Below are 18,472 nucleotides of genomic sequence, written 5' to 3' on the forward strand. Positions count from 1 at the left end.
CCTGCCCTCTATACCTTGTGGCATCTGAGGCTGCAACTGTGGCAATAATGAAGTGACTGCCCAGCAGCAAAGGCAATTCCTGTTGTGCGACATGGACAACATGTGCTTGTGAAAACAGCGTGGTGGGCTACTGCTTTGCCAGTAGATCCTGTCCCTTTCTTAGGTCAGTCTTTATCATGATGAAATAAACTAAAGCTGTGGCTTTCAAGCAGTTAGGCAAAGCAAGCACAGAAGAAGAACATAAACCTGTATTTTTTTAAATACGAAGATTATTGTGGACAACATGACGGGGAGGAACTGACCTTGGACAAAAACTTTAAAAATAATGTTCCTTTCAATATAATAGTTCATATTACTCTAAAGTGCATATTATACCAGAATTCATGATTTGTAATAGTATCTGTAATCCAAAAATATACAATAAAGCAGGAAGAGCTGATAATCAGCCCATCCTCTGCATGAGAGGACTACATCTGAGCACTAAAGCTCTGGTTAGTTAGCTCCATCTTAGCAGGAGATCTCTGGGGAATATATTCACATCTGATTTCCCTGCTTTCTGCTGTCTTTGCATCATGCTGTGCAGTTATTAGCCTGCTGCTCAACAACTTAAAAAAGAGACACCATCAAACCTGGAAGTCATTGCAGCACCAGCCTTAGGGGTAAACAGAAAACTTGATGTCATAGTATCACACTGCGGGAGATTCTCTCTTCAATGTAGAGCCAAGTTTTAATTTTCATATCCAGCTTAATCAAACCTCAGTACACGTATCACATCAGCAGTGTATTCAGGCATTGTATATCCTCCGTTTAGGGCTGACTGAACAGTACAACTATGGCCAAGTCCTAGATTTTTTTTTTTTTTTTTTTTCTTTCCAAATACATTCTTTAAAATTCTAGCCATTGTAATATGTTGTAGGGACTGCATGTGGGGAGAGAATGGGTTACATCATTACAAATGCAACATAAAGAGGCGGAGTGGCAGCTGACAAATTAGTAAAATCTTAGCAGTACTTATATAGCTCACTAACGTAGTGCTTATAAAACCCGTATGTTTGAAATAAACATTTGACACTCATTTTGATACCAAAATTACAACATTAAACCATAGAGAACAAAATCAAGGCTTTTGCATGTAGTTTTTTGCATGCTAGTGATTAGAAGTCCTGAATACGTGTGGGCAGATCCTAGCATCCAGAGCCCTGAAGGGAACTCTGCAGGGAACAGCTGTGTCCATACCAACATAGTTGCTACAGCAGGACCTAATGCTGTGCCCTCTGTTATTTGACACCCATACAGTAAAGATGGTCCCAGCAACCAGTGAATGCTGGCAACTCCCACTGAAGTCAGACAGGAGATCAGCAGAGCCCTCTGAAATTTTCTTTGCTCATAGTAGTTCCCAAGAGCAGGCTATTCTTAGCAGCTGTGAATGTCTGAAGTATGCAACACAGAAGGAACTTCACAGCCCAAACTTCCAGGAGTGGTCTGGCATCACCACCCCAGTGCCACTGACAGTACTATAACAAACAATATCTTCTCCACAGTCCAAGCTAGGCTACATACCAGAGTGCCCATAAGGAATATTTCATACTTAAAACAGTATATAAACTTTTCAGAGCATTTTAGAGAGTTATGGCTTTCCTAGCCCTATTTTTTTCCCCCCGTTCTGAAACATTCTTTGGGACTTGATCCGTTTTCTGGGGAGATTTAGCTCTACCTCCTCCTTATGCATCTGCTCTGCTCTCTGCATTTCCTTAAGGTAGCTCAAGACAACCCACTTTGAGGTGCAGTTCTTCTCCCAGGTAAAGGATAATGAAGTCTCCTTTACTGGGGGATGTGTATCACATCCCTCTGCTTACCTGGCTAGAACTGTTTCCTGAGTCTGGCCCCTTTTTGTGAGAAGGTTTACAAGTCAAAATCTGTGCAACTTCCTTTAGCAATCCTGTTTGACTGCCCCTTGGAATGTCTGTTGGACCCAGAAGAAAGAAGGTCAAAGATATACAAAATGTGCTACATCATAAGCTAACGTGGAGCTTGAAGCTGAATATAGATATATAATGATAGCTAGGGATATAAAAAAATATATCAGGGATTATGCATAGCTAGATTTACCATATCCAAGTGTCTAAAGCCAAAACCGTTTTGCATTTGCTCTGTAAGCCTGACTCTGCTCTTGGCACAAGGTAAGCCATGGCTCTGCTCCCTTACTCTCTCCCACATCTGCTGCTCAATGCGGGAATCATGCCACCTCCAATTTCAAAATACCTTAGTAATCAAATCTGTTTCCTTCACACTGTGAATCAAAGCTTTGTTAAGATAAAGCCTTCCCAATTTTTGTTCATTGGTTTTTATTACACTTGGGACATTATAATTTTATTGAATTTACTTTTTTGTTACTGTAGTGATCACCGATCAGAGTATTTTTATGTGACAGTGGAGTTTTTGCCTTGAGTAGCAGAACAACCATCCATTTACTCTGAAGCTCTGATTTTAGAGGCTTTAGTTACGCTTTACTGCCTCACATTTGCTCTTCATTCAAAAATGCCAGCAAGAAAAGCATTCATCAGTAGAGATGAGAAACAAGCTTATTAGAATAATAATTTATAAGGAAAAATGCATTCTTTGGAACTGTAGAGCATTTTAAATCTACTAATGTAGCTTCAGTGTGAAGTAATCATCCCCTTTGTTAGAATATTCTATAAAGGGGAAGCACATGCAACTAAAGCAGAAAATCTAAGACATCCCAGTGAAAATAAAGCACTATGGCTACACTGACAGCTGCGTTCATCACACAGAGAAAGTATTCTGTACCTATTTGGACATGCATGTTTGTGTAACAGGAAACAGAATTTTGATCATTAAGACAAATTATCTCTCTGACCCTCCAGTAAAGGGATGCTAAGAGTTTCAACACTAACAGATTTCTCTCCTGGACTCTGTGGTTTGTACATACTTAAGACAGGATCAGTCACAGATTTTTCCCAACTCAGATTAGATTTCTCTGTGGGGAGCAGAGTGGGAGAGTGGAGATCTTATTCTTTTTAATCATTACTTTTCTCACAAACAACATCAAAGCTTCAGCGATTCACATCAAACAAAAGATGCTAACAGAAGCCCAGCTCTGTTCACAGCATTGTTAGGCAGAGACAGTTACACTATGAATAGCAGGGCCAAAGGCCATGCACTCTGCTTCTGGGCAGATAAATACATAGTCAGGTAGTCAGTAACAATGACAGCAGCTATTTAAATTTAAGGGAGATGTCTTTGTGGATGATAAAGAAGCTCACGGCTTTTACAACTTATGCGTGCCTGAGATTGCCCTGCTCACCTCTACCTTGGTGCTCCATTGAACTGCTCCATTTTAGTGCTATTTTTAGTGCTATTCAAGATTTTCTTGGGTATTGAGAGCTTTAAACATATAATAGTATCTACAGAAGTGATTTTGCGTTACTCCATCCAGGATTCTAGGGGGAATCTGGGAAGAGTAGAAACATTTATGTTTAGCCTAGCAAGTACTTCCAATGTTTTGAACAGAATGCGGAAGGACAGAGACCCTTCTTTATCACATTGTTTGACATACTTAGAAAGAAATCTAATCACTCCAAGAGCTCTCATATGCCAGTCTTCCTACAGAAGATAATGTCTGGCGTTGTAATCAAATCTGTCTTTAGAGCATGATGATGTAGCTGCAAAAGCATCTATTCTGCTTGTAAGCATACATTAAATGCAGAAGGTATCATGAATGGTAAAGCCTCTACAAAGCATAGAAAAAATACACAGAAATCTCCAACAATCACAGCTACCTCTGTGCTTTAACTTCTCCAGTTCAAGAGTTGACTTTGACACCTGAATTGGAAGTGCATATGCACACGTGGTGATTTTTTTTCTAAAAGCATATACTCTAGTTACAATTATAAAGCAGGAGATTAATCTTTTAATATTTCTCTGCAGAGAAGGAGGAAAAGGTATGCTTTAAGAATTATTCTTACACTGCTATGTCCTGATGCAGCCTTTCCTTAGTTACCACTTCTATCCCTTCCCCTCATTCCTTCAATTACAATTTTGCATAAGGAAATATTGTATAAGGAATTTGGGGTTTGGACCACTCCTCTAGAAGTCCTGCTTGTCCAGAATGGACTGTATGGGATGGCTTAGTCCTTGCTCAGGCAAGAGTCACTGGATGCAGCCAAAACAATGACTTTTTCCTGCAGATGTTTCTGTCCTCTCTGTACAGTCAGAACTGAAAAACTTTTAAAATTATCTAATGAGGAAGTGTTTAGCTGTAGGAGCATTTTGGAAATGGCTTGCTGTACCCACCATTCACCCATACCTGGATTGTTGGTACAAAAGTCAGAGCAGTACTGTTCTATTTTAACTTTGCAACTAGTCAGGGGCAGGGATAGCACTAGATAGTGAGCTGTTCACTGTGAGCAATATATAAATTCATTCCCTGAAACATGTTCACAAGCTGTCAAGAAGTGTTTTAAAAAAAAAAAAAAGGGGGCGGGGGGGGGGGGGATTGGGACTAAGCTATTCAGCAAAATGTGTTCGCAGGAAGCAATTTGATCAGCTCCATGTGATTCTCATTGAAGTCAGCTTTTCCTTTATAGCATGTTGAGGGAAGAGGAAGATAACTTTCACTAGATCCTAAAGAATACCATAAAGATGCACACTTTTGGCAGGTTTTATTTCTGACATTTGATTTGGACACAGAGAGTGAGAGATAATGCATCTATGCTTCCTGGGGCTGCCTGGCTGACAAAGATTAGTAAGGCAGATAGGCTCAGTATGTTATACACCACAGACTGAGGCTGCACAGACCTTGGCAGATCAAATTAGTCTCACTTTCTGTTGAAATCCAGGGGGTAATATTATCCAAGGAAGAGCAGGTGCAACATATTCTGCTGTGTTTGTAAGAAATATGCTTCAGAGGAAACTTAATCAGGCCAAATGCCAGCGCTGGGGGAAGTTGGTAGCTAAGGATTATGTTAGGAATAAGGGGTTGTCCCAGAGAAAGGGGATTTTGGCACTGTAGAAGGATCTTTCTGTAGCCTTGAAATAGGAATTCAACTAGGTTCAGCACTTTTGTTGCTTTGTTGCTTATCTACTAATGATGAATCTAAAACAAGGCCACCCAGAATGAGTTCTCTTGAACTTTCAGAAAACCCAGGTACTATGACTGTATTACAATTTCCAGTAGCGGAATAAGCATCACCAAACTATTTTTCTTACCTCATGCCCTTAACCTAAGAGTCTGGGGTTTTTCTGCTACTATTGTATTAATAGAGAGAAAAGGTGAAGAGCAGCTATACAGGAAAGAAAAACCAGGAAAAGAAGAAAGAATGCTCTTATTCGCAATTCCCTTCTAAGTCAGTTACTATTTCACAGTGTAATATGTAAAGGCACAGTTTTGGTGGTTTCAGAGCAAGGATTTTTGTGTCTATGAGTATCACAAACACCTTTTTACAATGGGCACAAAGATCCTGATCCTCTTGGGTTTTGTTTCCTGAGAGCAGGGAGGGATTCATTTTGCTTTTGGAAATTAACACAACATATTTTTGCTAGGATTTTTGTAATTTGGTGAGATTATTGATGAAACATTTTACTACTATCAACAATTTCAGGAATTTACAAGTTTTCCCAAATTGCTTAGAAGAGGAGCCAGCAGAAAAAAGTACTTTTCCCCCTTCAAACAAGAGTACTTCAACTTACTTCTTAGATAGTCATCTTAAGCCCAAAAGGTCTCAACTGAAAGGACAGGTCATCAACAAAGATATTTGGGAGAAGATAGAAAAAACAAACTCTACCATTGACTTTAGTGAAGCTTAGCTTCACTAATGGCTTTCAGCCTGATCTGTGAGAAAAAGTGAATAATTCATAATACTATGATTTCTGTTGCTGTCTCATTCAGAATTATCTGCCCAATGTGTTGCGAAGGACATACAGTCATGTATGGAAATGTATATAAACATCTGAGGAAGTAGATTGAAAAGTTGGCAGATAAGGTAGAAGAGACAGCCAGTAGAGGGAACTCAAATTGTACAGCAAATCTGAAAGAAGATAAATGGATAATTTAACAGCCATTCAGTTTTCAAGAAAGACAAAGCACAAACTACATTGCATCAGAAAAGGACTAGAAATGATGATGGATGAAACGCTTCAAGTAAGTGTTTAACACAACAGAATCACAGTTGCCTGCAGAATTCCCAGCTGAGGGCAAATTCAAAGAACTAAATAAGGATATGAGACTGATGCGGTTTGAAGAGTTTTTCAAAATCCATTTAATAGCAAGGCAGAAGACATTGATCAGCTGCTTGGTTAAAATGTTGAAAGGAAAAGATTTAGAAACATTCTGTCTCTTGCATGCTTTAGACATAGAATCAAAACCATAAACAGCAGAGCCAAAAAAGAAGTTGTTTATGAAATAATAACTCTTCCTCTTCTGAGCAAACCCTTGGTTTCATGAAATTATTATGAACAGATGAATCATTTGCAACTATAGCAACACATCAGTTGAACTACTTCAGTAGGCCCCCAGACCTTCAGTATTACTCTTTCCCTTTGACAACATAGCATGCTTGATACTGGTCAGAGCACATCTGTCTGCCAGGAGCTCTGTACATATTTTTCTCCCTGAAGTACCTGGCACATTTTACCAGCAGAGAACCTTACTTTATGATCATCCCTTTATAGTATGCATGTTTACTTACAAAGGAGTGCACCATTATTCTTGCTAGTGTACCATCACTAGAAAGAAGCATAATGCTAATTCATAGTGGAAGAGCTGAACACTTGCGGCATGTATTAGATCCCCTTCCAGTCACAAATGGCTTCCTTCTGCACTGCTAAGAACTTCTATAAAGAAGCTAAAACAAACTCCTGTTTTCTATCAGGGAAGTTAGTAGTATATTCATTTAATCTAATTACATTTTTAGGCATCAGGAGAAATATTCTCTGACAGAAATGCAAAAATAACACACTGATGCATTATGTACTTGATGACCTGGACCCCTCCTCAGTAAGCTCTAGAAGGAATAAACAGTGTCTCCTTCAACTATGAGGAGATTGCAGGGTTTTTTTGTTTTCTTTTCATGAACTCAGCCCCCTCCCAAATACAGTATTTTTTTTCTGGAACATAATGATTAAATATGGCCCTGAATCAGTAGGGCAAATAATTAATTCATGTATGCACACAGTCAAAGGTTCATAGGAGTTAATCCCTATATCTTCTCTGTATTGCTTTATCTTCTCTATTCTGCCTGTGGAAGGTAGAATTTTAGCAGTCTTTCTGGTTTTAGTACATGGGCATATATACAGAAATATTTGGGGGTTTTCAAAACAACTTCCATCAAGTATTTGTATTATGAAGATCGAATCTGTAAGTGACTGCAGTACAGGTTCTCTTTTATCTGAACTAATCCAAAGTTCAAGGACTTTCAGATAGATGGCTCACCTTTGGCCTATGTATTCTCACGTGAAAGCCACTTCAGCAAAACTCAGGAGTCCAATTCAGCTTTGCTGTAACTGGTCACAACTCTCTTGACTTCAGCAATGCTTCACATGCTCACACCAGGTCTGAATTTATCCCTGTGGCTTCTCGGTCACTAGTCCTCCCTTCCAGCTCAGAAACTGCCTACATAATAAAAGTGATTCATTAGAAACCACTGGGTTCCAAAGTAGAGTGAACACTGAGACATATAACTTTTTGATATGTGCTCGCTCATAACAATGAATTTATATGGTCTTATTCCATAAACTCCCTTTACAAATATTAGGCCCGCAACCATACTTTCATAAGCTGTAATCTTGTCAAAGCTCATAAGTTAAGCAAGTTCAGAACTGGTCAATATTTGGATGAGAATCTCGGGGCGGGGGGGGGGCGGGGGGAAGTATATACTCTGGAGGTCCTGCAGTGTTCATAATTTAGGGAATACCATGCTCCTCTTTAAAAGGATTTGGTATTAGTCTTAGAATACAACAAAATGTTATATTTGCTTTAGCAGTAGTTTAGACTCTGGCCACATCTGTGCTACATCCTGGCTGTTTCAGCTAACATCCTTTCCCAGAAATGAAGGTGATGTAGCAGATGCAGTCCTCTCCCCCACCACCACCCTTCAACTCAGGAGGTAAATCTACCAACAAATGCCTCCACTGCTATCCATCACCCTCTCCCTGAAGGGGTTTGTTGCTACTTCTACTATTTCTGCATTCTCTATGCTTTATCTATCAAAATATACCCAAGAAATACATCTCTATACCCAATAATAAACACTCTCCCCTCCTTACCTTCTCCCATAAATAACTTCCTCTGAGTGAGGATCTCATGCTCTCCCCCTTTTGAGCTCTTCCTTCAGGCAGCCCTGCCCCTCTCCCAGGTGCACACAATGTATTGCTGAAGTGCCTTTAACCTTTTCTTGTACTGAAGGAGCTTATATGTAAGAGGAGCTATACTTTGTGAAAGTATGCTGCAGGCAAAGCAGTATATAGTCACAAAAGACACCTAAATAATTGAAGGTGGTAAGAAAAAGTCAGTGCTATACAGTAACTTTCTGAGAAACAGCTTAGTCATGCATCTGAGGTAATATATGGATGCAGAAAGGAACAGCAAACCTATCTGGCTTTTCCGAACGCTGGAGCGCGCAGCCGCCAGCATGACTGCTCTTTCAGCACGCTTTATCACTCTGCTATCAAGAACAGTAAAGGGGATAAAATAGGAAAGGTCACCAATCCTGTACCTACTGCTGTGTGGCAAGGCAGCTGCATTGAAGTGGAAGGACTGCCAGTGGGCATCGAGGTCCCAGGTGGAAAGATGGGCACTCCCCCAGGCAAGGGTTCCCTCACCCCCATGCACGACCTGGCTGCCCTCCAGCTCACAGCCTGCCTGCGGCACCAAGGAGGGACGAGGAAAAAAGGTGTTTCTGGAGCTGTGAGTTTATGTGGTGGTATCCCAAGTCAGACAGCTGATGAAGACCAAGCCTCTGCCTACTAAAGCAAATAATAAATTGGTGCATTAAGAAGCTGGATACCAAATTAGAGAGATCACTAACAAAGCTGTTTGTAAGAGGCGTGCATCAAAAATAGCGGCATGGAGGAGCAGTACATCAAGGGGCTCTCATGCAATAAAATGGAAAGTAAAAAGTGCAGCCAGGACATAGAAAACCCTGACTAGGCTACAGCCAAATAAACTAAAATAGCTTTGGGAATAAATTGGTGTTTAATCCGGATCAGGAACAGGTGCTATGAATGTAATTCAGTAAATGGTTGAGAGCCTGCCAGAAGGGAGAGAAATGTGTTGCTTTTGAGATAATTTCCCAGAAGCTTCATAAAAGAAAATTGATTACTGGACTTTAATAATTAAAACAGGGCCAGATATATAGTAATCAAATGAGTTTTTAATTACATCTCAAGCAGAAATAAAATCCAATTTGTGTACTTTGTATCAGAAAAGTCCTACTGAAATGCTTTGGTAGCTAGAAAAAAATAAAATAAAAGCTAATTTCCATAGGAATTATAGTAGTTGGTTTAATTAAAAGACTAGATCAGAATGAAAGAGTCCCAAAGTGAAAGGTTACTAAATACAGAGGCAGTGGTTTAAACATCAAATCAATGTCTGAATAAAGACATTTTATAGACCTAAGTGCAAAATCTGCACTGTCAAGTACCCCTAATCTAAATTAATGTGTTACAAAATAAAGTTTCTCAAAATTACACTATATATTTTGTAAGTATTCCACAGAATTAATTGCTTGTGCTATGGTAAAAATGAATATCAAAGACATGGTTTATTTTTTCTTAAATACTCCTTTTAATTTATTTCATCAAAGTTAATGTTATTAGTTAACTTCCTGTTATTTACCTGGTAACCTCTGTTGCACCTGGGTTATTAGACTCTGTAATACACACTTACGTATATATTTCTAAGAAATATATGTATTTACTTTTGGATTTAAAATATGTTCACAGCTCATAAGATACAGTGATTACTGTAGAACTGCGTCAGTGCTTCTTGAATCCATTCCCAATCTACCTGGGCTTCTGGTCTCTGCTGTAGTTGATGCAAAGTTAATTGAACTAAGCAGGTCAAGCACTCACAATCCTCCTGGCACTGTAAGTGAGAGAGCTGTCTCCTACCAAAAGAGTGTGGCACACGCCTAGGCCTGGAGAGACAGGCACAGCACTAGGTCATGCCCAGACCTCTGCATTTGCTCCCTGGCACTAGGATTGAAAACATCATGGTCTTGTGGTCAGTCCTGGCAAAAAAAACAGTACAGAAAGGACACAGACGTAGCCGAGACCTGCACAGCCACGCTGAGACATAGTCCACCGTCCCAATGAGCTCCTCCTCTACGTTGCCTGTAGCAGGTATAGGTTGCTGGTATACCATTTATGACAGGGACAGCCTGTACTGCGTTTTGTGTTTACGGGTCCTCAGGCTGATGGGATGTGCATGCAGAATGCCATCTTTGTCCTTAGAGACATTTGAAATACACTGATATTTAAACACTGATTTTTTTTTTTTTTTTTTAAATCTGAAGTGTATATTGGAAAAATACTTCATGAAAACTTTTTCAAAATTTAAGAAATACCAGCAAGCTTAACTGCCAGCAGTTGGATACTGGCTTTGCACAGAAAGGATCTGATAAGTTGCTGTCAAGGGTTGAATATCTAAGGTGCTACCTCTATACTCTGAGTTGGCAGTGGTAATGCAAGTGCTAATGATAACAGTAATGAGCTCTTCAGGTATTTTCAGGTGTTTATAATGTATTACTGCCCCTCTGTTTTGGACTCCACCAAATCAGGTTTGAGTAATACACAATGGTCTGAAATAAAGAGTTAAAAATGGGGAGCTGTGAGGCATGGTGATGGGAATGTTACAAATCCACGTCCATTCTATCAAATGAATGGCTGTTGCCAGCGAGCAATACTATATGTGGCAGAGACTGCAGTAAACTCTGCCTCTTACCCCAGGCCCAAGGTTGCAAAATTATCTGCCCGGCCTGTGCTGTACTCTAAGGAAATAATTTCAAGCAGATTTGCTTTGAGTTCCACACAAATCAGCTTCTTACTAATGGTGTGATTTTTCAGAAGTGCTGAGCATTCATATTTCCTACTGAAGTCAACTGAAATTGCAAGTTTTCAGCACATCTTAAAATCAGGCCATTAACCCTTAATTATCATATAATAGCTCAATTAAAAATCTACCAAGACTTACTTCAGTAGCTAACCAAGCTCCCATGGCTTGCAGACTAGCTATAAAAAAACCCAGTTCTTTAGTGGTGTCTGAGCTCTGGGGACCATTTAAAGTGTTTGCTGTTAACCCTGCTATTTAAAGACAATAATGAAAATTATCAACTGCAAAGGTACCTGCTTCCCCTTTCCTTTCTTTTCCTTAGAATTTTCTGCACTTTTAGAAGAACAACTCTTGCTGTCTTCTCTGTCATTATTTTTTTTCTATCTTGCACCAACCCTTTATTTCAAATGACAAATACATAATTTCCATGCTATCAGAGAAAACATGATACCCAACTCTCGGCACAACCCACTTCTTGCTAATCAAAAAAGTTGCAAAAGAATAATACTACTCTGTCCTGAAAGGGCACATTACATGACCACTTGGGAGATAACTGGTTAACCCTTTATTCACATCGGGGTGCTGCTGTTAATGAGGTTCTGTCTTTCTTTAACGTAGGGACAAAACCAAGTGACGCACTTGTGGTCTTTCCACATAAGCATTTGATACTAAAGGGGAAGGTAAAATAAACTTCTAGGAAAGGTGTGCAGGCATTACATAATTTTGGGGCTGATTCAAAGCCAGCTGAAACCGGATAAAAGATTCTTGCTGGCTTCTGGGAGCTTTGGGCTGGGTATGTAGGAAAGAGGTAATTTCAGTGCAATCTATACAGAAACTTTTTTTTCTTTATTTTGAGCACACAGAAATGGATTTTTTGACAGCTTTGGAAAGCACGGTACTGTTGTGGTTTGAAATAGGAATCTCCCTGAAATAGGGAGAATATGAAGGTTATTTCAGTTTTGTCCAACTTGTCATCCTACCAGTGGATCTCCTGCTCATAAATGCCAGCAACCGGATAGCCTCAGGCACTTGGAGGATGCCTCAGAAGGACTGTCTTTAAGGATTACAGGAAAGCTGAAGTAGATGAGCAGCATCTCTGCTACCCTTGTGTGCTTTTTTTGACATTTTTGGTGGCTTACTTAAAGCCTCAGGTAAAACAAGTAAGATAAAGAGATCTCAATGGGAATGGTAAGCTTTACCTACACAGGACTTTACAGCTGGGGGTAAGGAGGGTGGAGGCATGGTGCTCCCTGGACTGTCCATCAAAGGAGTGGAGATGTTGTCAATATTTTTTCTCTCATCCTCTTTTTTTAAAAAATCTTCTTCCAGTGTCTAGTGAAGCTGAATGTGAAATTGAAGCCTATGCTGGACTCCGTGGCAGTAAATAGAGGTAAATGGGAGGAGCTGCACCAAAAAAGACTTCCTTCTCAGGTGGCATCCTCATCCTCCTTTTCCTCTAGCTTTACCATGTCTCTCAAAGACATAAATTAAGCCTGCAACTGTCAGTGTCGCTTTACGATAAGAGCTGTCTGAAAGGTTTTCATAAGCTTAGACCCATCATTTTTTTAAGAAATGCTTTCACAGACATGCTTAATTGATTGGATATTATCTTGATGGCAGCATAGTTTGCTTTTACTGGGAGGCTTAGTGGGACCGAAAGGAAGGCCTGCAGTGAGATTGTGCTGGTATCTGGAGTGACACGGAAGACTTAGCATAAGAAGCATTCATTCAGCTCCACTACATTTCAACTGCTGCTGTAAAAATCTTTAAAGCTGACAACAGACTGAAATATAAGAACTTACAGCTTAATAAAATTAATAATACAGAGCAGAACTGGGATGCAAGCTGGTCAATTCATATGCAAGGAGCTGCAGGAAAACAGGATAGTATGTAATTACATTGTTGTTTTGCATCTCTTCAGTACATGTTATGAATCAATTATGCCTGCTTTTGTGATGTTCCTCTCTCACTCTTCCCTCCTCTTTTATGCCTGAATGTTCTGAAAAGCCTGCTTTGTATTCTAAAGAAGTATTTTTTTACAACAAAGCTTCTTAGTGATTGATCAGGGCCTTTAGAATTGCCTACCTTTGCTACATTTAAAAACAAACTTTATTATCTTTAAAAACACCAACCTGTCCCTGCTTCCCTGAGAAATTCGTATTAACAATGCGGTAAATTTCTCAGCAAGGGGAAGTTTGCATAAAGGCAAAATATTGCATGGTAATTTTAGAGGTGGGGTTTTTTTTTCTTTTAAAAAATGCTCTTTTAACACATTCATTTTTTTTAAATTACAGTGTCCCCTAAGGAAAAGATTAATGGGCTTTAATGAAAATAGAATACAAATAAAAAAAGGAAATCTGTTGCCTTATGCTTCAGGTTTATATTACATTGAGAAGTGGACCACAGATAAGCCTTTCTAGTATAATTTCCAGTTGGTATTAATATTTTGAAATGGTGGAGAGGAAAAATATCATAATACTGGACTGACTACCTCTTACTTCTCTTGCAGTTCTTTCAGTACAATTTGAGATGCTATTATTACAGCTAGCACAGCACTAGTCAAGGCTCACACGCAGACATCTGTAGTAGAGGTGTTCATAAAAATCTAATCAAACATAATAGGTCACAAAACCAAACATGTCTAGTTCTGTGTGATGATGCCAGTATTACCTGAAAGTTGGTCTCTTTCCATTAGTGCAAAGATCACTAGCGTAGCAAAACTGTGATCTATGATTTGAGGGTGCTTGCTCTGCTGCATGACCTGACACAAGAGGAGTCATGTTGCAGTGCTTACAAGTTCCCATTCATAGGGAAAAAAAAGCTTTTGTACTCCATGAAAAATGGGATTCTAAATATAGGGTTGTCTGGCAGCAGAAATTAAAGCTGAATTCAGCTTAGTTTTACACCTGTGCCCAACTCTATTTACTTCAGTGGAATTACCTTGAACTGGCACCAACTTAATGGAAATCAGAACCTGGCCCAGCTGACCAGATGCTAGAAAGAGCTTTCCTCCTTTCTAAGGAAAGTGAGTCGTTAGCGCCTTTGAAAAACTGACTATATCTGCCTGACAATCAAACAGAAACAACAAATCTGCTGATCACTCCTTTAAAAAAACCACAACAAAACAAAAACCCTCTGTGCTACTCATCATGTGTATAGGAGAATAGCTGGAAATTTCAGTACCATTGCAAGCCAATCTGTTAGTACACAACTGAACCACATCACTTTCTCTAGCAGAAAGAAGCAGGGAAGGAGCAGAAATGCAGACTGCGCAGCAGTGAGTACATGCACCAAATGGAAATGTTTCTGCTATTATTTTACCACTTCTTTCTTCCCTGAATAAAGACAGATGCAGGATAGTAAGCAGCAAGCCATACAAAACTTGGAACACGTACTTCATGGGAGAAACAGATACTAGGAACTGACATGGTACTGCTGGCAGGTACACACAGCCTTCCTGAATTTTGGTATTGCATATTGCTAAGTATAACATAATTTATAGCGCATACCCTACAGCTTCCCCCAAGGTTGAGTCTCCCCTCGTTTCCTCTCCTTTTTATTGGCTTCAGTGCGCTGTTGCCCATGGCAACACCCACCGGCAGGGATGGGGATTCAGCACCACCGCAACCTGACATACAGCTGAAGCTCTAACAATGTCAACCATCAATCAAGTGACTGTTTGTAATTGCCTCCATCTATTTCTCCTGTCTTTCGGTATCTTTGCTATTGTGGGTCAAAATTCAGAAACTGCTGACTAATGTTATGGTTCTGTTCCTCCATCACAAGGAAGAAAATGAGAGAGCACGGCTAGATCTTTATCAAATTGTTCTCAGGCAAAATGAAGCAACCCTACTGAAACCGGGGGGGGGACAGTAGTGCATCTCAGAACAGCATTTGGTCTCTGAAAGTGATACAGCTCAATCTTAAAAAAAGAACCAAACAAACAAACAAAAAATAGACTCTTATACTAATTTTTTGTTAACACTTAGCTTAGGAACCAGCAAAAGACTTGTATTTTTGAGAGGAAAAAGAAGATTCTTTGTGGAAGCATGCAGTACAGTAAAGAAACATATTCCAAGTTTCTCATATTTTAAGATGGTGGAAAACACTTTTTAGCTAATGCTTTTCATTATTTCTGATAGGGAAACATTTTCCTAGTACTTCAGTCAGTTTTGCCAAATTCTGAGATGTGCACAGGAGAGATGACCCTGCAGGTTATTAAATCAGCATTCTCCATCTTTTACTTGTTTCCCTGCCCACTGCACAAGGAGAGAGCAAAACCCATTGAAATGAGATTAGTTCTGCAAGTGTGTATAAAACACAGGTCCACAAGAGGCGAGGACAAATTAAAGGGCACGAGGACAGAGAACCACCACTACCCAGGACAGTGCTAATAAAGTGCTGCTTGGCCTTTCCCTGGAGATGCCCAATACATCTGGTCTGCCTCAGCAACAGACAAGTCATCACTTATTTGCCCCAGCTGTTAGTGGAAATTTGGTCTTGGGTGATGACTCCAGCATTTACAATTCCAGTGCTAAAATGCAGTGAGCACGTGGACCATCCATAGGGTCACAGGGGCTTCATTCTTCCCCTCAAGGTGCTTCAAGCTGGTTCAACAGCAATGCCTTTTTTTCTAGGTGTCCTACTGACTAGTGCTAACTGCAGCCTGAGTGCAGTCAGGTTTCTTGTCTCATGAATTATAGGCCATGAGGTCTCACAGGAGCTAGCCAGCAGCCCTCACTTTATCAGCAAAAAATGCTCAGAAGACCTGTGTCTTCATCCCCATCCTCAAAGATAGTTCAGGCCACACAGCAATTCCACTCAGGATTCCCACCTGTGAGACCACGTACCAAAATCAACGTTTCCTCACCCCCCACCCCCCCAAAAAAAAGAAAAGAAAAAAAAAAGGGGGGGGGGGGGTGCTCATAAATGCCCTAGCATTGCATAGGATAATCAGGAAGGAGTCCAACTTCAAATCCTACTTGATCTGGACCAGGCTTTCCAACTGCGGGCGCACCTTCCCCACCAGCCTGTGGGGAGTCACAAGGGTGGGTTTGTCTCCTGCCCTCATGCCGAAGCCCCTTACATGTGCTCAGCAAGGAGACGGGATGCCCACTGGGTACAGCCCTAATTTCTGCTTCACTCCTGGGACATGCACAGAGTGAACCGGCTTCAGTGGAAGAGCTCAGGAGGGGCTCGTATGTACCTCCTCCTGGATTAAAGTGCTCCCCTGCAACATGACACTGTGACCCCACCAGAAAACCGAACACTGTTCAAAGCGAGGAGCACCTGGGGTAGAGGCTCTCCTGTGGTTCAGACAGAAGGGTTTCCCACCTCCCGAGAATGAGACATCCAAGAAGTGTCTTAGGCCATAGTAAAATCAGACAATTTCCCCTAAACGTGCCCCATCATTTTGCCTTTCCCCCAGCATGGGACCTACAGGCAAAACAGAACAGCTTCATAATGTGATCGAGATGTAGACATCTGCTTCTATCAGGACACGGTTTTGCTCCTGCGCCAAAGCAGAATCACACTTACGAGGTTAGGCAGCAGTAGCTCACAGAAGTTTAAACTGGATGCCTGATGCCTCACGTGGCAATTGGAGACTGAACTCCCCAAGCAGCTCTGTCACAGCCAGCCCCTGCTATTTGCAGGGCCAGGGATCTTGCCAAGAAGGTCGTTAGTATGTTTTGTGCCCTGCAGAAAATAACCGTAGATGAGTATGTTTCATTTTAGCTCAGGTATTCCTTCAGCTGGTGTCCTTGGTACGGCAACTGCATTTTTCTGGACCAGTGACCTTGCTAATTGCTCCTTCTTATTGTGCACTGCAATCTCGTAATGTGCCTGTAGTTACCAACAAAGCCAATACTAGTAGTCTCAAACTATTTTTGAAAACTGCAACCAGCAGTGCCTAATGTCATTTGTAATATTTACACGAATTAATTCTAGTGGAAAAATAGGAGTCTTTCAGTCTACAGGCCAAATACTTATTTTCCCTTCATAAAATTAAAACAATTACTTTAGTTATTGATAGATTGTTTACGCATTGAGTGAAACTTTAGAACAGGTTTATTTCAAGGTTATGTAAAACACATTAACAGACACTTCCAATGCTTAGAGTGTTCTGGGCAAGAAAATGTAGAGCAAGACATTTTTTAATTGGCTTTGTCAAAGAAACAGAAGTAAAATCATGCGAATGGTTTCTAACATAACAATGAAATGGGAGGTATAAATCAGGTGAATGAGAGACCTCCAGAGATTTCCCTCACTTCAGTGTGCCAGTATGGGAACACATACTGTATATTGCTTGATACCTTTTCTTTCTTAGATTACTTTTTGTAATCTATTTGTATTTAATTACCCATATCTAAGCATGTGGGACACTGCATCTTAACAGTTGTGTGTGGAATACCATTACAAGCTCTGAACCTTCGCCTGTGGGAAAAAACATGTGCGCAGAAATTCTGTGTGTATTTTCTAATGCAAGTGAATCCTACATACTTTCCAAATGTATAACTTAAGACTTCTGCATCCTTTTCCTTTTTGCATTTTAAGACCATTACCCTCACTGTTTTGCTTTAGTAGATCAAACAATGCCGATTCAGCTTTTTAAAGCATGTTTTTGAAATTAACAATTTGGTTTTATTTGTCTCTCTAGAAAAAAAAATAAATAATCTTGATGGTTTGCTGTGGGGTTTTTTATTATAATTTTTCTTTGAAACTACCTTGTCGGGATGAATCAGAGCCTTATCTGTCGATGAGTGAATCATGCAAATAGAAGAGCAGTGAAAACACAGGCGCCTGCGTGGCTCAGAAGGATAGTTTTTGAAACATGACCTTGCAGCGCTCGTTCCTGGGAGCAAACCCAGCTCCGCCGGGTACACTTGGCGTTGGTCTGGAACCACCAGAAACCGCATCTGGCTGGCCCCTCTAACGGAGCTATCGACATGCACAGAAGCCCCACAGACCGTACAGTCTGCTGTACCGGACGTGTCACTGTTCGGCAGAAATACCACGGGGCGGTGGGGGGAACGTCCCTCCAAGGAACAATTACGTTGTCGAAATAGTTACAGACGAGCTGGAAAGCATTTCTTCTGCTTTTTTAAAGCCGCGGGAAAGCTGGCAGATTGTGCTGAGGTACAAAGAGCCTCCCATCCTTCCGTCAGCCGCGACAAACTTCGGCTCTCGACAGGCCGAGGCAGCCGTTTCGGGAGGCGCCCGCTCCCTGACCCCTCCGAACCCCCGCCGAGCACCCCGAGCCGCTGCTCGGCAGAGAAGCCCGCCGAAGCGAGCAGGCGGCGGCGGGCACACACGGAGGGCGCGGTTCCTCCCCGGGGCACCGGCTCCCACTCGCACCCCGGCGGCGGGACGCGCGGGCCGCCGCCGTGCCCCGCCGCCGGAGAA

At 41.0% G+C, this 18,472-nt stretch overlaps 1 protein-coding gene across 1 annotated transcript in view; it reads left to right on the forward strand.

The window, feature by feature from the left end:
- Window positions 1-12,559, forward strand: part of PDE11A (phosphodiesterase 11A) — a gene marked incomplete at its 5' end in the record, with an annotated part of 141,550 nt that extends 128,991 nt beyond the window's left edge. Inside the window, one exon of the mRNA XM_010569299.1 lies at window positions 12,398-12,559. Coding sequence (XP_010567601.1) covers window positions 12,398-12,559 — 162 coding nt within the window. The remainder of the gene's footprint in view (window positions 1-12,397) is intronic.
- Between the last annotated feature and the right edge of the window lie 5,913 nt (window positions 12,560-18,472).

Source organism: Haliaeetus leucocephalus, unplaced genomic scaffold, assembly GCF_000737465.1.
Source record: "Haliaeetus leucocephalus isolate CR32 unplaced genomic scaffold, Haliaeetus_leucocephalus-4.0 Scaffold1, whole genome shotgun sequence".
NCBI classification, from domain to species: domain Eukaryota; kingdom Metazoa; phylum Chordata; class Aves; order Accipitriformes; family Accipitridae; genus Haliaeetus; species Haliaeetus leucocephalus.